Genomic DNA, 23,335 nt, shown 5'->3' on the forward strand with positions numbered 1-23,335 from the left:
ATCAGGTATTGTTGTAGTAAGAACTGATGGTTTTCTTCCCTGTTCTATAAAGGTAATGATGACAATGCCATAGCATTTATTATCAAACATGGACTAGGCATCGTATATATACAAAATTCATAAGAAGTCAGAAAGAAGTGCAAGGGAGCCGCAATTTCTTCTATTGCTAGTAACTGCTGTGATGCTGAATATAATACAATTTCAAGAGGCCCAACATATTAAAGATTATATTATTTACATGTTGCCTCTATTAAGACATTGTTTTTATTCTTTTAATCTTCCAATTAACTTAGTTTCCCTAATAAAGAAGAAAAGTCAGTAAGTATAACCTGATAAACAACAAATCCACACCTTAGAACAGTTGCCTCAATGAAAAAATGCATCTTTATTCAGGTAGTTTTTCCTTATCAGCATGTTTCTGCCGCCTCCTTCGGAGCTGCAGCTGCAGCTGAAGTCTGTTTGTGAAGAAGAATTGCTTCCAGCCCATTTCCTGTGCCAGTTCTCTCATTTCAGGCGTAAGTGTGTCACACAAGTTCTCCACAATACTTTCCCATAGTGTGTTACTGTTACATATCTAGTTATAAGAGAAAGTAGAGGCTTAAAAATCATAATAGGCTTATTCATTGCTCACCGATCATTTTTATTTGCATGAAATGTGATTAGACAACACAAGCACCATGTATGAAGGTCACTGCAAGTGTAAGCTGCCTACCTGCTATCTTGAAAGACACAGTGTTAGTTGAAACCTGCAATGGCATCAGTGGAAGTTTTGTCCAATGTTGCCAATGCAAGACACTACACAGTCTTCAGGTAAAAATTCTAGTAGTTTCTTTTGGTATGATACTGAAGGCATTTCTACGACATTCAAACAAGGGAGGTGTAATGCCAAATTCTTTCCTGGTATAAAATTCATACAGCCCCAGTGAAATCAATGAAGCGGGGTAAATTTATACCCCACAACTTGGGGGGACGTAGAAATCACATCACCAATACATACCTGTTTTCAAGGTAAGTAAGTGAAGCCAAATGCATTTGTTCATGGTACAGTTCACAACTGCCTTTGGAGTTTATCAAAAGCCTGCATTTTTACAATACATACACGAGTACAATAGAAACACATTTTTATCAGAAATGTGATTTTATGAAGCTCTCAAGCATTGTAGGGATTAAGTCTGTTTCTCAGCAGATGCTTCCCTGTTACAGAATGACTCCATAAATAGAAACAGGTGGAAATATATTAGAAATAATAAGAAAAAGTGATGTAATTAGTTAACTAAGACATATCCATCACAAAAAAGATTAGGAAAATAGATTGCATCATTATATATGATCTGACCATTATAAGTGATACCAGGGCCTATTAACATTGATTCTTCTAAATGCTCCAGTCTTTTAAAGGCTTAATTGCACTCATTTAAGTGGAATTGTACTAGATTACTCCAGTGCAAGTGACAGGTTTGTCCCTTATAATTAGAAATAGAAATGCAGAAGTCCTGATATAACTTCTATTTTTACATCTTCCCACCTGTGGAAAGTGCTGATATACCAGAGAGTCATATATTACTTCCCCTTTCAACAACTGGATGCTTTGAACCTTTTCATTCACTGACTTCAGCAAGGCTGTATCAGAACACAGTGTGGTTCTATTTCTGTTCTTGTTGAACTGTAAGAACAAGCATATTGTAGGCACACACAATATGCTAACATATTTAGGCAAAGAAAAAACAGGGATTATTGGGGAAAAATTGGTACAGAAGTCCTGAAATGAAAATAGATACATTTTAACAGTTTTCTTTAAATTTTGGCTTGGTATCTTTCTCTAACTGCTCTACTGTTCCTATGAAAAACAGACATCACTAAGTTAAAAATAGTGGAGACTGGTTTTTAGTACCATATATTGTATTTTCAAATACAATGTTGTATTTAAATAAATATTTATAAAATACAGTATGCAATACAGAAAGAAAAAAAGATAATAAGTCATTACTGTTGTTTACTTCCCGTGCTAATGGCTTCAGAATTGCATAGCAACAGTCGGATCTTCCTTTCTGCAAATCAAGAGAAAGGCCTGAGCTGCGGGGCTGCGCTGGCATCCCGCAGCGCACAGGGCAGCGCACCGCCAGGTACAGCTGCTCCTCTGCCCACCTCGGGAAACGCTCATTTTCACTTCTGCATTGGAAACGTAGCTCCCTCTGGTGGAAGCAGCTTCTTTTAGCACATAAAACGAAGCAGTTTTCCTTTTTTGCAGTTTAAAAATAATTTTGCCTTTTTTGAGCATCTAAAGATCTCGAACAATATAAACTAAAAGAATCCTGTACTAAGCTTGTGTTGGGAGATATCACGATATAAGAGCTTGCTGAAAGTGTATGTCAAAAACTCATGTAATGTTTGAATAAGGGCGTCCAAATTAGGGCTTTTGTAGATTGCTTCTTTTTGAAAGAGAGCTTCTTTTGTAATATTTAAAAGCAGCACCTTGTGAAAATCTCAAATACTTCAAATCTGAGTGTTCAGATACCTTCAATATGTGAACTACACAGTGAGAGAAAAACTAATACCATGCTTTGCGTGATAAAGATTTCCGTTTTGCTCAGCCTACATGGACGCATTGAACACGATGGAAGTACAGTGCCTTTGACACCTCACTTTTCAGTCCTGAGTGCAAAGACCGTTCCAGATCATTACCCATCATCAGGGCTCAGCATTGCCAGCAGCCTGCTCCTAAGCTGAAGGAACTGCTGTTCAGGACTCTGGTAACTGTGAGGAACCGAACGGCAGCACAGAAGCACTATCTCCCTCCCAGGCCCAGTGTGCATGAGGCACAAACCTCCAGAATTTCCTCCTTCCATTTTCCAACTTCTGTACTCCCTTTAATTGTAATAAAAGTTCAAAATCTGCCAGAATATTAATATAACTTCAACATACTATTTCCCCCTTTTAAAAAATCTGAATATGTTATACAGTCCCATATAGAATAGCACTCTGACCTACAGATAAATTAGTCTAGAAATGAAAATTCTTAGTACGAGGACAACATTTTAATCTCTTAAAAATACTGCTGGAATGTGAGGAAGGGATCATGGTATTACTAGTTGTAACAGATTATTTCCTTTACAAGTTACTAGTTCTAACAGAGTATTTCATTGTGCCAAATTTTATCTTCATTATTATGCAAGTTAATTCTTTCTAGGATTTCCTTAAATAACAGAATATCAAAGGCACTGGGTTAAATTAATGAAAAGTTTACTACCCTCCACGCTAACTAATCCTATACTACTCACTCTCTGCAAATGACAGATAGATTCCAAATATGCTAATAAACCATTTCCTGATCTCCCTTCTGTCCATTCTCCTCCTCTCCTTTAGTCTTTTTTTATTCCCTCATCCACTACTGGTTGTTTCCCCACCACAATATAAACAATATTACCTTCAAACTGCAATAAAAATGAAGTTCTGAACTCAGCAAGCTTGTCTACCCCTCCATCTGCCCTTCGTCTCTAACATTCATGACTTACACTATTTTCCTATCATGTCATTTCCTCCTGAGGTCTCTCTTTACAGTCTTCTATTTCTTGGGCTTGGTTGAACTCACTGTCACCAAAGTATCTACGATATCTTTGTAGGCACACCTTAGGAACAGCAGTACAACCTTGCCCTCTTGAACTCTCAGCAATCTTCAGCAGAACTTTGCTTGAAATCTTGGGCCACATAACCTCAAAATAACACAAACCTTGTGAGTAACCTCATTCCAAAATATGGTTCAGAGATGTACTCTCTACCAGAGACGCATCCTCTTCTCCAAGCTAAGAGGCTAATCTGTCTCTCTGAAGCTGTTCAGTGAGTATCTAGCTGTCACATTAGATTCAAAGACTAAATCTGTTTTTTAATCTTCAGCCTAAGGTCTCAACATTACCAAAGTTTCCAGTGACTGTAAAAGTGACTGTAAAATCCACAGCTTGACAAACTTCATTCTAGGTTCCTGGGTTTTCTCTTTAATGTGCTTATCATCCTACTTTTCATAAGCTAAAAACCTTTATTTGTACCTGAATTACCACAACAGCCTTTTCTCTTGCTCTGACTGGGATACAAAATACAGTCTGAGGTACTCAGCATGCAGCTGCAAAAATAGTTTTCCTAGATCACGGCTTAGAATGCGTTATCTCTTTCTGTCTTCCCAATTAGCTGACCCTGCACTGAGCAGGAAGCTGGAACAGGTCACCTCCCAAGGTCCCTTCTAACCTCAATTATCCTGTAATCTTCTCTTTTTTGCACCAATTGCTTGGTCCTCACTCTTAAGGGACTTCCAGGCTATCCTTTCCCTATTTGTTACCCCTCATTCAGCACTGAGAAGCTACCCTTAGCTCTGATCAGCCAACAGCACCAACTTCCATTATTCACTTGTTAAATTTTCAGTTGAGCACACTCCTCCTGTTTCCCATACTTTCCTGATGCTTGGAAAGAATTTCCTAGTAAGCACCCATAAAGTCATTGCATTCTTCTCCTCTGTTTCTTAAAACTCTTTCCTGCAAGGTCTATTAAAAAAAAAAAAAACAAAACAAAACAAACAAAAAACCCCACAACTTGACAATTGTTTGGCTACTATTGTGCTAATACCACTGACAAAAGAAAAAACAAACCAAAAAATCTCACCTTCCTTGTGCTCCTGTATTTATTCATAACTGTCTGTTAACTTTAGTTAAAGACTTAAAGTGTCAGCTATCTAGGAATGGCAGTGATTTTTTGTTTGCAATAAGTCTAGCATAAGGGGATCCTGGTCTGCAGTTGGAGCTCCTAGACACTACAACAATGCATTGCATATATAATGTATGTATTTTAAACATATACACACATTATATATACACTATGTATATATAATACAAAGTATAAGTTTTACCTTTCAAATATTTAATCCTGGAAGTAGTGCATAGCACCCAACCATCAGTTATACTAGGATTATTACATACAACAAAAAGTTTGCAGGATAAGCACAGTGTTTCTCCGACACACAGTCCAAGATCTACTTTTTGTTACATACATTTAGCAGTTTGTATAGAGATGATTACTCTATAACCACAAACTCAAAGTAAAGCAGACAACGATGATTATGGTAAATGTGAGATGAATTAAAGACAGCATGCTACATAGCAAAGTTAGCAATTTTAAAATAATTTATGTATTTTTTATTATTAGGTATTTTTACCATTTTAAATCTGTGTGAAACTTGAGAAAGCCTGGCAATATCTTCAAGCTCCAGAAAGGAAATGATGTACAGGAGCAATGGGACAGGAAGCCGCTCCAGGAAGTCATAGTTACCTCGGCACAGATTGAGCACATGTTCCAGAACTTTGGCTCCAAATACTATAGCAATTTGAACTGTGATTAAAAAAAATCCGAACAGACAACAGATTTATAAAAGCCTGAAATTTCTTCCCAATTATCCCATATTTCTCACATATACTTAAAAAAAAAGAAAAAAAAAGGCTTGGATGGTCTCTTGAAAAAAAGAGCATATAATATCTAATACTGAATATTAATATTTCACTTTGTGTTCACACTAGTGACATCCAGGAAGCTTGTGTAGTAAAAGTAGGCTCTAATTATAAAAACTGTACATTGTCTAGTATAGAGGAAACTTGTCTCAGCTGAGGAGCATCAAAACACCAGCAGATCTGAACTGAAACTTGTCCAGATGCATTTTTTACAGGTAACATGTAATTTTGCATGTGTGTGTGTGTGTGTGCACACGCATGCACATGTGTGTATAAAGTTTTTTTTTGTTTGTTTTTAATAAACTGTACTATTTATTCAGGAGGAATCTAGAAAAACAACCAAAAAACACTTCAGTCGCTTGCTTTGGGGAAAATGATGATGGCTATGATGTCAAGAGGCCCTCTAGTTCTGCTTCTTACCTTATGTGGGTTCAATTTAATTTCCGTGGTTTAACTGAAGACAGTTATCTTCCACAGTGCATGACACTGTGACTCATTAACTTTGTGATCCACTGAAACCCCAAATTCTTTTCTACAGATCTGCTTAGTGAGCTATTCCCCATCCTGTATTTATAGGATTGATTATTTCTGCTTCAATGTCCAACTTGGAACTTGTGCTTTTGAATTTAAGAATATTTCTTTAGCTCATTTATCTGTATTATCAACTTGCTTTAATAAAAACACTTGTTCATTACAAAATAGGATCTTGAATTCAATTTGACATGCTTTTAATCAATGATCAGTGATACATTCTGAAGCTGCATGTTGTTGCCTAAGAACAAATGACATGAATATAATCATCTAGATGTGTAAAGGACTTTTCCCATACTGGGACACAGGAATCAAAGCTAAAGCAGAATTGCTATTTTATTTACAATGAAATGTTTCTAATGCATCCATAGTTTTTTTGTTTGTTTGTTTTTGTTTTTTAAATTAACTACAGTATATTTTCTGGTACATGTTTCCATCATAAGAAGAGAGAGAAACACAACCATGGAAGCTGAGACTCTATTAAGTCACTAAGCACATCCTGTTCCTATGCAGCAGTTTGTCTTCCAAAATATTTTGTCAGATTAGTTATAAAAGACTTATAAAAAGTTATAAAAGCTTATGTTAATACGTTTGAAAACCTTCCAAATTCTAGGATTTCACAGTTAAGATTTATTTCTGATTAACTTTTTTCTTCTCTGTTCCAAATATTCCTACGGTAATGAGGTAAAAGAAGGCTATGACCTTACTGCTCTTTCGTGTCTTTCAGTAAATGGCCCAATACCATGCAACCTGTTTTTTTGTTGCTATATTATGTTACAAGTTCATATACAGTCTGTTCTTGGTTATCATTTGTTTTGTTGTTTTCCAAGTATCTCAGCTCCATATAGTTGGTTATTTTGCTCAAGTTCCTTATACAAGTACAAGTTCAACTACAAATTGGCTGACTGATCTAATTCAAACTGGTAGATAATAATGATCCAATTCTTGACATACTAGGAGTGATGACAACAACAACGATGTTTGCAATGTGCAGGCTGAATTATTAAACAAACTACCATGTGAATGTTTGCTGCTGCTTGAGGTTTTCTTGAGAGTTGACCATTTATTTCTATGAATAATAATACATAATATTGTGAGCTGGTTTGGATGTTTTAACAGTATTTAACTGTTATTTATCTTACTTTATAGATGAATCTGCAACTAATGATGAACTAACTGTGACAGGATATTGAACTCCAGGTTTTCTGTAAGATTTTCATCCTTAAGAGTGCTGCATAGTAAGTGATGACTTATAGTATTTGTTAATTCATCTAGATGAGTAAATAGACATCTCTTCCCTAGCTTACACTATCATCCATTAATAACGAGCTTAATTTGTTAATGAAAACAAATGAAATGTTAATTTTTTTTGAAAAAACATAATGAAGATCTAGCCATGCACAAAATCTCTTTAGTTCTATTCCAATTATGAGGGGAGAAAAAAAAAAAAAAAAAAAAAAAAAAAAGAATGATATCTGACTTCGCTGTCCAAAAAGAAAAAAGAAAGGGGAAGGGGAGAAAAGGCCGGAGGGAACATTTCAGGTAGATGAATAACATTTCATAAAACTCCAGCATAGGAAACTAAACTGAAAAATAAATGTACTGTTCCAAGACAGATATTCCAGACTATTTTACTGTTGAATTTTACACTACAAAGGTGGCTTTCTTTCTGAACTATGCATTCTGCAAAATTTTTTTCTTAAAAAAAAATCCCAGAAAATAAGGGGAAAAAACCCATGATTTTAAAGATAATTTTGGAAGGAGGAAGAAATGACTAAAAATCAGGAAGGAACGGTAGCAGTGACTTTCAATAGCTCCTATAAGATAGGAAACCTCAGAACCACCAATTACACTTTTCAAGAAAAAGCAGGCAGATCTTATTTGTAGTCTATTAGAAACACATAGAATATGGGTAGAAAAAGCGGCATGTTAGTAATAATTTAACTATTTGAATCATTGTACCAAGTATTCCAGCACAGATGTTTCATTGCAAACTTAGATTAATATCAAATACTAATTTCTGACAGGGGAAAAAACCCTCAGATTTAGAATATATAAACACTAAAACCTATTACTAAAATTCAGCTATAAATTTGATGTAACTACTGGCAAAAAATTATAGAAAAACTTTTCCTAGAAAACGCAAGTTTATAAAAACTGATGATCACATTTGTCAAATTAAGAAGTGTGCAACTCTTCTTTGCCTCAAGTAATGGAGTGGTTATAGACACCCATTACAAAAAAACATAATATATTTAAAGACCACTTGAGCAGTAGCCAAATCCAAAGATCCAAAAGGCAGCCCGTTTTCTACTGCTTCATTCATCTTCTAGTCAAAAATAAGTAGTAGTCACTGGAATTAAAGATTTGCTTTGTTATGGGCTGTGAGTGCTGGCTGAAACTTCTTCCAGGGTTTGGGCATCTACAAAGTCTCTCTTGCGCATCCTTTTATACCACGTAACTTGAGCTCCGAACGCGCAGCCTTTCCGGCACCGGGAGCGCTCACGGAGGTCATTCGAAGCCTCCCCACTCAGCTGCCTAAACGAGTGTCATTATTTCAGTCAGATCTGCTTGAAATCCACAGATAGTTTCAAAAGTTGCAATGGGGATCAGAAACGCACACTGAACAAAAATTCAGAACGAATTAGCTCACCAGGGCTAAAAAATCCCCTGAAGAGGCCTCATTAAGCTGTAGCAAGTGTTACATATTAACAAGCAAAGCATAGCAAACCTGAATTGGTTTGTTTCAGTCTCTAAATGAAGAAACAGACATATTTACTCTTGGAACCAGGAAGAATTTTGTCCTTGAGGAAAAAGTTTTGTCCTCTCCCCTACCATCCAAGATGACTGCGACAACACTCTTACTCTGCCTAGATGTAAAGAAGATGTCACCTACCGAATCTGTTTATGAGGTACATTTACCAGGCTTCATCATTTGGAAGTGACACGTCTTTAAAAATCGCCATAAAAATACGAAAAATATGAAGTCACAACTGTAACTGAAGTTCTTTGAGGTATGCACATACAAGAATACAAATGCAGCTTATAAGAAAGTTTCAGCAACGCAAGGTGTTTGAGAGCTACTTATTTTTTCTGGGTACAGCTCTCAGTTCTCAATACAATACCTCAGGTGCAGTTATGAAGTTCTCCTTTTTCAGACCAGATCATAGCTCATAGAGCTCAGCTATTAACTGCAACTAGTGAATTAAATCCGACTTTGACTTAGTATTTTCAGGAAACCATTTCTTCTATGAGCCATGAGCAATGGTAACTTATGACATCTTTCTTGAAAGAAATTAATTATTTATAACCAAAAACTTTAAGAAGATGCAGATTAGTAACTATCTGGGGCACACATTCCCATGGAAGTTTGGGAAAAAGTGTAGTTGTTTCAGATGTTCTCAGTGACCTGTCCATATGACCTGTCAATTCATCACTGCCCCCTGTCTGTCCCTGTCCCCCCCCCCCCCCAACTGATTGATAACAATCCCCTCAAATCAACAGAGAGACTTTTCAGCTGTTTATTATATCTCTGGTTTCTAGGCTTTGGAAAACAGCCCTATAAATCTGCGTATGCCTGCCTTTCTTACTCTGGCTGCATAATCCTAGCCTCATGTTACACCCTTTGCATTACCACCACTTTTGATGTTGCTTATGTTAAATCAGACCAGGAATCCAATGTGCCTCATGACATGGCCATAAAGATAATTGTGCTGGCACGGCACAGAGCATTATAAGGGGGTTACTGAGTTATTAGCAATGAAAATATTGCTTTCTGGCCTATTTCTGTTGCTACTAACTCTGCTGTTTTCTTATAATGAATCTATCAGTGTTGCTGGGATTTATCCCATATTTACAGCTACTGCTATGCCTTTTTGTTTTTCCAATATCCATCCATTAATTTATACTAGTAAGTTTATATACAAAGGCCTGACAAGTCAAAGAAATCACATCTTTCATGAAAATTAGTACAAATCAATATTCATAGATTATTCCACTACATGCCACAGCAAATATGCAATTATTTTGTCATCTTACTCTGAAGAGATGAATCATCCAAAAAATCCTGATGGGATTCTTTAATTTCTCCAGGTCTTGCTTCACGAAATTCATTCCTAAGAGAGATTTTCCACCACCTGAAAATTACCTACAATTGGGGAAGAAGAAAAAGGAAGGAGTAATGAGCATCAAGTACCACTAGATAAATATATTACCAGGATTTAGGACTCTGGTTACGTAATTATTACTGCATTCCCAAGAACAAAGTTATCATAATGAATCAGACCACGGTTACATTACCAGTTGCCTTACCAGATGCTCCAAAGGAGTAAACATCGTGAGATGCTTTACATACAAAGGAAATATGTTTCCAATCCCTGCATGCAAGTTGTTTGTACAAATTAAAACACATTTAATGACATCTCAACTTGCAAAACCATAAACGTTCTCTTTTCATTCTGCATTTAGCGGCAGAAGTACAATTCATTAGGCAGTAAGTTATATGAGCAGACATACCCATTCAAGTGCTCAAGTGTTCAAAAATGACAGCACTAGAAGCTGAATTGTCATTTTAACGTTTTGTTGTTAGGAGCCAATTGAAGTTAATAGGACTGTTCAAACCTCAGAATTTAGACCGTCTTAAAACTCAGGAAAAAGCTCCTTATCTATACACATTCAACTCACATTTTAAAAGTTAGAATTAAGAAAAACGAAAGCCTAGATTACAAAGCATACAACTGACACAGGAGATTAATGTAAATGGCCAATTAGGTAGCTATGAAATGATGAAGAACAAGGGGCTCCGGCTAACTGTCATTTTCCCAGAGTTTTCTTAAAATATTATATTTGTCCTTGAACAGTGTGTCAGCTTTTAATATCTGCTTTCATTTCGTTGCTGTCACAGCTGGGTCTACAGAAGAGCAAAGCCATAATCATGTCTCTTCCTGTACACATTGTCTAGCAAAGATTACACTACAAGCCAAAGTCATGAACCAGCTGCTGTTGTAGGCAAGGTTTAATAAAATAAAATAAAATAAACAAACAAACACCTTATATTCTTACTAATGTTAATCTCATTTTCTTTATTTTCATTTGCTTGAGAAAAGTCAGAATTATATAAAGTTACATGTATAGGGAGATTCCTGACACGCTGAGGAGTGGTAAAATTGGCAAACAAGATTAGTGAGGTGTATATTTATACACACACATACACACACACGTATGCATATATATGAAATATATTTGTCATATCCTTATTTTTCTATTGGCATCTACTAAAAGAAATAAAAGCAAACCTTGAAAAAACTGTCAAATCACAGAAAACTACTCACATTTATTTAATTTTACTTTACAAATCTTAGACCTGAAAAGTGTTTTACATCTTGCAGCACGGAAAGTAACTTTAGATCTCTTCAGTATTTCAATGTCAAAATGGAGATTTTAAAGCTGAGAAGAATTAAGCATTTGTAATCTCCAGTAAGTTGAATTCACTTTCATAATTAATTTTTAAACCCAAAGCTCACATTCTAGACAGTGTGCCAAGACAGGCCCGCACCAATCATTTCTTTATTTTTCAAGCCTTGCTTTTTTCCATTTGATATTTCATGTACAGTAACAGTAAATATGTACAAATAAAGGCTTAACATCAACACTTGACATTTGAATGTCAAATACAGCCAGCTAAAGATCATCATTTTGATGTCTCTTGTGGCTAGTGTATCATTGCAGGGTTTCCGATCGGAAACATACAGAATATCATGGACAGTTATTTGACGTTATCTTGTAAAATAACCTATATTATGTGAATTTAAAAAAAAAAAAAAACCCTACTCCTGTACCTAAATTCATCCTATTTTTTAAATGACAATCTTTATTACTTGCAGTTGCCTCTTTCAAGGGAAAACAAACTATTTACCCCATTTGCATTCTAAAATTTTATATACATAAAATGCTTCAGTGGTGTAATTTTTTTTTTTTTTATTTTTTTAAACAGCAGAGTTAACATTTCTGTAATGTACATGCACAGGATAGACTACCACTTTGCTAAAGTAATGTCATTTAACATACTACTATTGTTTCAATGATCTTACTACCCGGGAAGGCTTCAGCCCTAGCGCGACTGCGGACCACTGCAGGGATAATGACAGTGAACCATTACACTGCACTTCCAAAAGCCTTTTTTTTTTTTTTTAAATCTCCAACAGTTTCCACTAGGAAACATCAACGTGGAGGGCTACTTTCATTGTTATTTATGGAAAACATGAGGGGAGAATAGGGACAAAAGAAATGACATGCAAATAGGAAAACAAAAGGCATCTTTCCACATATTGCTCAGTTCGAATACCATTCAATATGGGGCAGAACTAATACGGTATATTTACAAAACAGGGAAAAATAATTGTATAAGGGGAAAAGAAACAAACACTTGCTCTTAGGCTTTACCTGTTACTGTCAGAAGCGGCATTTCTTTTTAAAAGCTTTATTTATTTAACTGACACAGGTTTAGAAGTCTAATTCTTAAAATAGCAGAGTCTTGATACACAACAGATTATAGTTTTGTGATCTGTTATAAAATAATGTAATAAATATTTTTCTGTCTGGGATGTATAGTGCAATAAAATTAAGTGTATACAGGCAGCAGAGGTTGGCCCAAATTCTGCACTAGTGTAAACAAGACAAATTTCTTTTCACTGGAAGTATTATATACATTCTTTGTGTTTAATGTTTTGTGATTACAATGCATTTATCCATCACTTACGTTTATGTACACACAGGTGTACAAGACCATATTTTATCTACACGTTCGAATGCATGCATGTGTATAAACTGTTAAATAAGTTTTTATCTTTATACCTCCCCCCCCTTTTCAGAGCTCTGCAATGGAAAACCCCAAATCAACACCATTACAAACAAAATACTTTTGTCTTGTTTTTAAAGCAATGAACATAGATGTTTTCATATGGTTACAAAAAGCTACTTTCTTGTAGCACCTTTGTGTAGTTATAAAATCAAAAGCATTTTAATACTACCTAAAATGTCAAAAGCTCAAAAGACTCCCAAAACACACACTTCAGCGATCTCTGATCACCTTCTTCGTTGTGCCACAAAGCACAGCGCAACACAGCTCTCCGTCAGAACGGGGACACAGATCAACATGCACGCGCAGAGGAAAAAAAATATTCTTGAGGTCATCATATGAAGTGCCACTACACATTTTCTAAACAATTATTCTTTGATTTATAGTAGAATAATGTTATAAATGGTTCTTTCCATTTGTAACTTCCCTTAAATATATATACTCAGGACAAACAACAGTTACATTGATAATCTGTTAGGACATGCTGCTTATTTTAAAGAAAATATGTACAGATTTTGGCTACAACTTTATTCAATGTGTATACTTTTCACAGATTAAAAGAAGAATGGAAAGTAGAACTAATGCATCATGGTTAACACAGACACATCTAATTCTAGATGGTATTTGGAGGTGCAAATGTTAAAGCAATTCACAACCACATTGTCAATTCTTCTAGTATTTCTTCATGAAAAAATAGATAAAAGGAAAACAAGAGCAGAACCAAATATAAAAAAACAGCAGCATCCAGCTGAAGCTTTGGATTAAAAACTCATAGCAGTTTTTTAGACCAATAAAACAACTCGAATACATAAATGATAAAGTAGCAAGAAATAATTTATTCAGGAAGGATCTACTGTCAAATTTAATCTGGATTGTAAATTATCAGATGGATAGTATCATTTACATTGTATGAAGAAAACAGTATCAGCAGTTTGGCATATGGTGAGCTATCTTTTAAAGATGCTGGGCTCCACTTCCCCTAACCTCACTCCATTTCTGAGGTTATAGGACTGGAGACGTACGTCACGTGTGACAGACTCAGAGTATAGAAAGAGAAACATTCGGAGGAAGCTGAAGAGAAATTTCAGTTGTGCGAGTGTAAAGTCCTATTATAAAGGCACGTATGTGAAACTTCTTCTCCAATATACATTTTTGGGGATTTCCAAGTTATCCAGACTCAGTTTCCTACTTTGCCTGGCAAAACTAATACCTCAGAATTTCATCTCAGATTACTGGTTATTTGGCAATTAATTTCCCCCATTTTCCTCTTAATTTGTTTTACTTTAAACAACTAAATATTTATGGGGGTGGGGGGGCAATTCCAAAATCTAGGAAATAGAGGGCTTTCTGAGATTTAGGAGATCTAGAGTCAATCATTGCAGCCTGTCCCAGGCGAATGGCCTAAGCTCCGAGTCCTTCTCTTTGGCCTAGCATTTGTCACGGCAGTCCAAGCTCACATGCCCTGTGCAGCGAAGCAGCCATGTTTCTTTACTGAAAAGTTGGCCGCTTTCTCATTTAGTCTTAGCATCATTACCTCCACCAAACTACTTTTCTCAATCCGTTTGTCAGCCCAGCTCCCTTCTTCCCATACCATGTTATATTTCCACAAGTTTCAACAAGCTCTGCTTTTGGCTGGGTTTTGTGGACTGGAGGAGACCACAGTAAAATTTCTGTTGCCTCTTATCTTGCTGTTTGATTTCAAAATTAAATTATTCAAATGCCGCTGTCCCTCATTTTTATCTATCTTTCCCTCTTCCAGAATAGTCTGTATTTTTGCCACAATCTCCAGTGAATCTACTATTTTTAAAGGATTCAGTTTTCATGCAGTTGAATTACTCATTTCACCTCCACATCAACTGTTACAAAACCGAAATGAAATAAATGAGCAATACTGCAGCATCTTCAAGGAAATTACGAAGACAGACCTTTCTAAAGTTATGATCTAAATATCTTTCCCAGTTTGACTGCTTGAAGTCAGTATCAGCTAATCTGTTGCCTAAGTGCTTGTGAGTCTAAGCTCAATTTCCAACCCACAAAGGAGTCAAATGTCTTGTCTGTATATATTTTTAAGTTTTGCAACTAATTAGCATAGTGAAAACTACCAGCTTCCTCCCTCCCTTCATTTTTCCAGCCCTTGTTAGTTTAGCTGCAACTCAAGGCATGAAAAAGCGCTCCTTCTGTCACAGCTTTTTTGAGTCTTATTCCACTGCAGCCTCACCTAATTACGGAGCTGATGCTCTAATGGTGTAAAGATTTTTATGCAACTGCAGCAGTGTGCACACTACATCTTTAATTGGCATGAGTAACAAGGGAAAAAGGAATATAACAATAAAAACTTTTAGGCTTAGATAAATCTTAATGCTCATTTTGCAAGTGAACAATGCTTAGGCTTCTAGGTCACACAAGCCATACAAGGTATTTGCAAAAGAACTAAAATTAAATGCTAAATAACTCTATAAAGAACCTGAGGGAGGCTATCCTTCTGCATCGACATGGGTCTAGCTAAAGAAAAAGCTATTTTGATCCTCGTGGGGTAAGTTTGAAGCACAATAACAACACACACAGGCAATTGTTTCATATATGGCTACTAACGTCATATTGTGATTATCTTAAAAGCAACAACATAGATCTTGTAGGACTGAAGAATCAGTTAACTATTTTTTTTCCTTTCTCCAGAAAAAGTTATGTTCTTGTCAAGAAAAAATATCCTTTGTATAAACAACTATTCCCACAACATGCTGTGAAGTAGTTAAAGAAAATGATAGTTATATCCTATACAAGAAAGATCTTAGCACATTTACACAGCACCTTATTTCTAATAATTCCCTTCACAATTGAGAATAGCTACTATATATAAAATTGTAAATTCAATAAATTAAACAAGCTAGTCTGCAAGACCAATCTCCCTCCTAATTATACGACAGCAGCAGAAAGTCTTAATATCTTCACCAATCAAAGTAAACCTCCAACTCTTCTGGAGTAGTGAAGCAGGCAAGCTATTATTGCTGCAATACAGTTGCTCCTACAGATTCTTTTAATTTCTGATCAGCTACTGAAGGACAATGTCACACCTGACTTCTAAAAAAGTAGCTAGGAAAAACATCCTTCTGAACATCTTCATTCAGCCATGAATCAGTACTGTTACTTGTACATACTTGTGCCTCCTGCCCTTTAAAACAGCTTTTTATTAAAAAAAAAAAAAAAAAAGATTAAGCACTCAGTTTTAGACAGTAATCAATAAATAGACTATAAATGCAAGTGCACATAAATACAGACTTCAATATTTGCATAAGAAAAATGGTCCTTGCAACTAGCAGCAATTTAAAGAGAAGGCTGAATTATTTGGATTAAGTGATCACCTTTACATTTAATAGTTATTGCTTCTTGAAATATGTATGTAAAATTTTTTTTAGCATATTGAAATGTTCTGAATGAAATTCAGGTTGAAAATAGACCATTTATGGTACATTTAAAATTAAGACCTACTCTTAAATAATTATTTTTAGCATAAAACTGTGAGGAATAGTCACACAACGCTGTCACGGTAGAACGCAGGTAGGCACTGCAGACCTGCATCTTCCTTTGGAAAGCTCTAGCAGCTAATGATGCCTCTCTGGGCTTTACGGCTTGCAGAAGGTAACAAACCAACTGTGCTATTCCCATTACAACTGTTTTCTTTAACAAATATCCATTGCTCTTGATTACGAATTCCACAAACTAATCCATAACTATTACAATGTAAAGCACATTTCCTACAGTCTCAGAGACAGACAGCTTCAGGAAGGGTTATGTGATGTAAAGTCTTTATCATACCTAGAAGTACTTGAGAAAACAGGAGTTGATAGTTATGACTGCTTTAACCTTTTTTATTCTAAAGGCTTTTTTGAAAGAAAGTCTTTATTTTCTACTTGATTTTGAACATTTCCAATTAATATTGTTACTTTGTTACAATTGGCCAGAGAAGATTATTTTGAGATTCCTGATTTGGTTAACGTGCAAGAATGTGAATGTTGCTTGCTAGCAAATGGCAGCCTGGCAGATTGGGCTAAACCATTTCTGGGGAAAATGTACTTGTATGACTCAAAATTGCAAGCAGGTCGAAACTGCTCCATTGGAGAAGGTCAAAGGGGCCGTTAACAGGCTGCAGTTAACGAAGCCTTCATTTATTCAGAGTTCCTAGAAATGTTTAAAGGAAACCCTTCTAGGAATAAGAACAGAAAGTGAACCACATTTAGGTCCAACAGTGCAAGAGTCCAGCAATCTGAAAATAACCTAAACCCATGCAAATATGCCATTGTACATTGAAGTCATACACAGTTTGAATCAAATAGGTAGGAGCTGCTGCCGGTTACACCTCTGAATTCAGATGCTTTTTGCTCTGCATCTGGCAAAATACTACCTGATATTTTGCAAATATAAAGTAGGAATTACAACACCTGTGCTTTATTTGACAATTGCTACACAAAAAAATCAGGTCTCCTAAGATGTCACTTGTAACAATTGTTGTAATTTTAGTCTAAAACAAGTTTACTGTCCAGCAGTTTTGGATGTTCAAATTCTCAGGATCTGCTGAACAAGCTTCTCCCCTGAGCTTTGAAATCACGTGCTCTGAATGACAGGCATATCTGAACTAAGGCCGAAAGGCAGGAAAAAAATCTCCATCTCTTCTCAGAATCATCACTAAGGAGCAAAATGGATATGACTGTGGACCTTCTACCATACTATTTTCCTCAAGATTCATACTCACACATTACACTCCTGGGAGAAAGGACATTAAAACTGTACATTTCTTATAGCACATTACCATGATTTAAGGAATCACTTCTATCCATAGCAATTATTCTTTAGATGCATCTGTATCAGACTGAAAATCTGAGGGTGAAGTGACATGGCAAGGCCTAAGGCAATCTCATCAGCAGCAATCAGTTAAACGGGAAACCACCCCCCTTTCAAGTTCCCTGTTTTCCTCAACTCTACTACTGTTCTTTCATGGCTTTAGTGCTTTTTAATACTGTGGTGAATCAAGTCAACGAAACCAGCAAGAACTAATCTGGAAAAGAAATAGCTCTCTTACTAGTTTAGTTTGCTGAAACAGGTCAGCAAAGAGTCCAATAAGCACCATAGCTAACGCAAAGGAGGGGAAAGGACTGTATATCTAGAAGTGCAGAGGAAGAAAGGCACCACCTTAGGATTAAAAAAAGAAAAATTAGAATCTTTTCAGGAATTAATTAGTAAACATTTAAGCAGAGCAAAACAAAAATTTCCAGTGGTTTAACTCATAGTAACGTTGCACAAAATGGAGTGAAACGGTCTAACAAGGCGGAGGTCTTCCTCTCCATGAGCTTCCTTCCCTCCCCCCCCCAGATTTTTTTCCTCTCCTCATTCTGTGAGGAGTCCACAAATCCACCAATTGGACCACTCGATGACTGATTTCTCACCAGCCTTGCCATAAAACTAGCCCCCTCCTTCCCTCCCAAAAGGGAGCACAGTTTTCTGCCAGGTTTGGTTGCAGTCTCACAGGCAAATGAACTGACATAAAATCTTGAGTTTGCCCAAAGAAGTCTTGGCCCTTCTTCTCCTGTACTCCTCTTCCTGAAGTACAGGAATGGATGATGGAGAAGCATCGTACAAGAGACCTCCTTAATGCCAGAACTCTCAAACACAATAGTAGTTTGACTGTTTCATTTAGATTTGTGTATTTCTCAGCACATCTAAATTCAAGTACAGAACAACTGATTTTGAAACTTCAGTAAAGCATTTAACTACTATATGACACTGAAGAAAAACTGCAAACCTAACTATTCTCAAATGTGGAGCTCTAGTAAAAGAGTATGCTTACTTCACCCTGAACCTCGAGGACTTAGAGCTCCTCAGATTCACAGACAAAAGCATATGACCAGCATATGACTTAAAAATAGGAGCCTACAGCTACTGAGCTCCAGAAAGTCCTTGCAAGGATAAAGCTGATGTTTGCTGGCATTTAAATATGGTCTGTTTTTCAAGCTTCCCATCAGATACACAGTTTAGATACACCAAAGATTTTCAACTGCAAAACCTAATATGCTGCCCTAAAGAAAATGATTTGCAAGAGAAAAATGTCCTCAGGCCAACATCACAATGAAAGTTGGGGCAACAGTTTGTTCTTGAAAGCTTATACAGATTATTCTCAGAATCACAACAGTTATTAATGCATTCGCACTGTAAAAGAATTGGTATGGTTTTTAATAGCAATAATGCTACCAAAATTCTGTATCAAATTAATAATACAGTATTTCAGATTTTAATTTCAATTTAATATTCACCTTGATAGTGGATTCACTGTTAAATATGTATATATACACTTCCTTGGTCCCTGTGAAGAGTCTCTCTCTTGGTATTTCATTTGTGCAGGTCTTTCTCTGTTAATTCCATTTCAGTAATGCATCAGCAGCAGTAAAATGACAGTGTAAAATTACAACAGTTGAATGCAAGCAAATCATATTAATGTAAACTATAAACAGTAAATAAAAGAGTTCAAGTAAGTAATAGTTTAAGGCAGTGAAAGTCCACATACTTCCTTCCCCTACTTCTGCTTTGGCTTTGGGAGGAAAAAAAAGTATTACTGTCAATGGCAAGAAAAGAGAAAACAGTTTGGTTAACAAACAAAAAGAAAACAGTGATTGTAGCAGAGTACAACCATGAAGACAATGGTAAATGGAAAGAAAGACAGCCTTCTGGAGTAATTAAAAAAATATTTTGTGTGTTGCTATCAACAAGCATTTCAAGTGGCTGGAGAAGAAGGGAAAAGAAAAGCCACTATTCCAAACTACCATATACAGTAACTACGAAGCAGTTTCATTTTTTCCCTGGTTCACTCATATATTCAAAAATATCAAGTCACTTCACTTAAGGGATTAGCTGGTAGGGAGGGGATCCAGCTGCCAAAGGCTTCCACTTAAAGTATCTGAAAAATATTTCAGAGAAATACAGGAGGAAAAGGGAATAGAAAGCTTGGAAAAAAATAATTGTCTTTTCCTTTGGGGAATGCAAAAGTAGTTAAGTTTCAGCAAAAAATCTGCTGCCTTAACATGGTCTCCGCTTTTCCTCTCAGTTACATACATGCTTTATTCCTATATTAGGATCTTTCTTCATCTGTTTTCCCAGAGTTTGCAGAAAATAAAATAAAATAAAGCTAAACATTTTTATCACAGACACTTATAGTGCAGGTGCTTTGGAGGCTAACTTCTGCCTTTATGCAGACCTGTGCATACAGATCAGAGGAAACAATGCAAGAACAGGACAAGGAGAGACAATGTTGAAGGGAGGGGTGCGTGTGGAGAGGAAAGCAACGCTATCAGAGGGAATAAAGAATTACTCAGGAGGATCAGAGTCTTCAATTATGTGCATGATCCTTGCCATTTATTAACATGATTAAACAGGCAGACCTAGATAAGACTGCCGCAAAGAGATTATTCCACTATTTAACAGAACAAAGGATGCTAGCTACGTGTGAGACATAACATTCCTTCCTAGATGGATAAGACACTGACAGGTTTCATCTGAAGCAGTTTGTTTCCTCCTTCTTCCTTCAGTTTCAAGATCTCTTTGTTACAGTTTCAGGTGTGGTGTATGCTTTAAATTTTTGCCCTTTTTTTTGGTAGAAAACAAATAAGGGAATACAGACTCCCCTGCTACACAAAAATCCTGGAGTGCAGTACATCACTACAACAGAAAGTTCTTTCCTAGGGAAGCTGCACCTCCTCTAGCAGTGTGTGTGCATATCCCTGGCAACCCTTTCTATTAGAGACTTAGTTCAACTATCCCACAACTCCCTTCCTGGATAGCTCTTACCATCCTGAATTATATAGGCCTGCAACCTAAGGCCTGCCAAAAGCTGCTTTCCTATATTCTTACATGGCCAGCTTACTTTCAGCATTGACATCTTTCACTCTAATTTCCGAGACATCTATTGCACCCAAAGGTACAATAGAGCCATCTATGTGGTCCCCAAAATCTGATCATATATTTTAGCAATACACAGATACTCTCAACACGTTTTTCCAAGTTCCCTTGCTGCCTACGTACATCTTCAACGCCATCAGCCGACTGGCAGGAAGCTGACGGATCCCTCGCGCTGTGCAGTCATTCTCTATACGTGACTCCTACCCAGTCTCCAGTTACTCAGAAGAAGTTGTGCAGACAGGTACACCCTTTTCCCTCCATCAGTTATCAGCCAAGCAGCACAGGTTACTGTGCTCTGTGAAAAGTTCCCCCCCCTTCTTTCTGTGTTTCTTCAAACACTACTTTGGTCTAGTCCAAATTTAATTTCTTGTTTTCTATGAAACTGTTAACATATTTGTTACTTGAGGTTTCGGAGTCATGATAAACTGCACCGGAAGGAAAAACTGCACAGTTCAGCTGTGGTGCCAGATTCATTCACGCTGAAGTTTATCCTTTCGGTGGCAGTTGCTATGATAGTTTGACATGTATATGTATTAAAAATCTACATTACCATTTCTGTCACACACGTCTCCTGTTCTTTTGATGCTCCCCAGCTTCTTCGCTTCTCCTGCCTGCACACCCCATCTGTTGGCACTCCTTTCACTGCACTCTTCGCTATCATCCTATTATGTTATTTTGAACTCCAGCTTCACACTCTCCCAGGTTTCTGGTGTTTTTTAAACAAACAAATGACTTTAACCATTTTACTCTGCACTGACTTCTCCTAGTGCTCTTTCTTCTACAGTTACTATACTTCTCCAGATAATTCCCAATTCAGGTTTCACCCAACAAATGACATATGCCCTGGATGCACACACTATGCAATTTTAATCTAATGTCGTGAAGCCCATCCAAGAACTGCAGACACTTTTACTTTGGTTTAATTTAAATCAATCTATGTTAAACTGAAATAAGCCTAGTTTAAATTTATTCCCAACGTAAATCATCACAATAAGTTTCCACACAGCAGTTTAGAGGAATTTCAGCAAGCTTGTTTAAAAACAATTTTTAAATTCTCCTGGTGCATCTTTAGATGAGACCCTATATATCCTAGCACATTGCCTATGATAAAATCCTGATCCTTTTCTAGTTTTGTCTACTACTGCTTTTTCTTTCTTCCCTTCCTTAAGCACATTACTGCATATATCTAATTGATTTTTTTGACAAATGGACAAAATATAAATATATGGTACAGCTAGGCAAGTAAATGCATCTGACGGCTTTTCATGAGCAATGCTTCTATTTACATGGAAAAAGAAATAAGGAAAATGTGTTCTTAATTAATAAAGCTAACAGAGGATGAAAAAGTTATTTTCACAAAAAACAAAAGGAGAATTACTCCTGAGGTTTCCAAGACAAAAAGGTGAAGCACTACCCAAAATAATGCAAGTAAAGAATAAAACTAAATCCTTCTATGGAAGAACAAGCATTGACAAGAATGAGTACATAAACGACAGGCACTCAGGTACAGTAGGAAACTTTTACTTAATTAAGCAGAAGGTAGCGGTGAATGCTTACCTTAAACTATTATACCTTCATGACCTGAAAATCATTCTCGGTATGTAGAGCTAGATCAAGTGTGGTACCTTTGAAAGAAGCCACAGATGTTAAAGCCAAGCAGGAAACTTGAAATAAAACAGGAGATTCAACACTGCAATTCAGTATGGTACTACTGTTCATATACTAAAAATGAGTTAGGAGTGGACAAAAAAATCATCCTAGATACAAAGAAAAAAAAATGTCTCTAGGCTTCCAGTGATACAAGAAGCCAAAGTAATAGCAAATAATATAATTTTAGTAAATTGTGTGTTACCATTATCTTTAACATCTTTTAAGTGAAACCAATATGAATAAGTATTGCAGTGCACTTTCAAACAATGGCTCAAACACTGCTGAAAAGGAATTTGATAAGGCTATGCAACCTACTATGGCAGGCTTACAAACAACCGAGCTCTCCATATGATGAGCACTTGAGGACTCAGTATCAGTTATATCTCCACTTTATAGTTCATAAATTAACGTTCCTCAGGGTCAAATATTCAATAATAATGTTTGTGTAAAAGATTTAGAGAGAATTGAGTTTTCAGGGAAGAAAAAAGAAAGAAAGAAAGGAAAAAAAAAGCTTCTATTGTTCTAAGAGCTGCCGTCTGCAAAAAACTTTGATCCACCAATAAAAAAGCCCTGAACCGTAAACATTTCAGCTGGAAAGGTAAATGCTACTGCAACGCATCAAAGAAATTGCATTTCAGTTGTCAAATGCCCCATTTTTCCTATATCAATTGGCTGCTTCTGCTGGATTACATCTTCAATAATGCACCATGATCAAAGATTTCCCCAGTCTTCCCCAAATTATATGGATGATATCTAGCAACCGTGTACAGCCAGAGGTGGTGCATTGTGAAATAAGTGAGAGATACTACCAGGCATCCAAACTTTAACAAAACATAACAACACTGATAAACCAAAATATTTTGGTTTTAGC

At 36.3% G+C, this 23,335-nt stretch overlaps 1 protein-coding gene across 2 annotated transcripts in view; it reads right to left on the bottom strand.

The window, feature by feature from the left end:
• Positions 1-365: 365 nt before the first annotated feature.
• Positions 366-23,335, bottom strand: part of FBXO36 (F-box protein 36) — a 30,031-nt gene continuing 7,061 nt past the window's right edge. Inside the window, exons 2-4 of one of the 2 annotated variants that reach the window (XM_026109770.2) lie at positions 10,056-10,164; positions 5,198-5,370; positions 366-574 (exon numbers count right to left, since the gene is read on the bottom strand). In XM_026109770.2, the coding sequence (XP_025965555.2) occupies positions 386-574; positions 5,198-5,370; positions 10,056-10,164 (471 nt within the window). In that variant the 3' untranslated portion in view covers positions 366-385. The remainder of the gene's footprint in view (positions 575-5,197; positions 5,371-10,055; positions 10,165-23,335) is intronic. The other variant, XR_010390507.1, reaches the window with a different exon arrangement.

This window comes from Dromaius novaehollandiae, chromosome 9 (assembly GCF_036370855.1).
Source record: "Dromaius novaehollandiae isolate bDroNov1 chromosome 9, bDroNov1.hap1, whole genome shotgun sequence".
In the NCBI taxonomy this organism is placed as follows: domain Eukaryota; kingdom Metazoa; phylum Chordata; class Aves; order Casuariiformes; family Dromaiidae; genus Dromaius; species Dromaius novaehollandiae.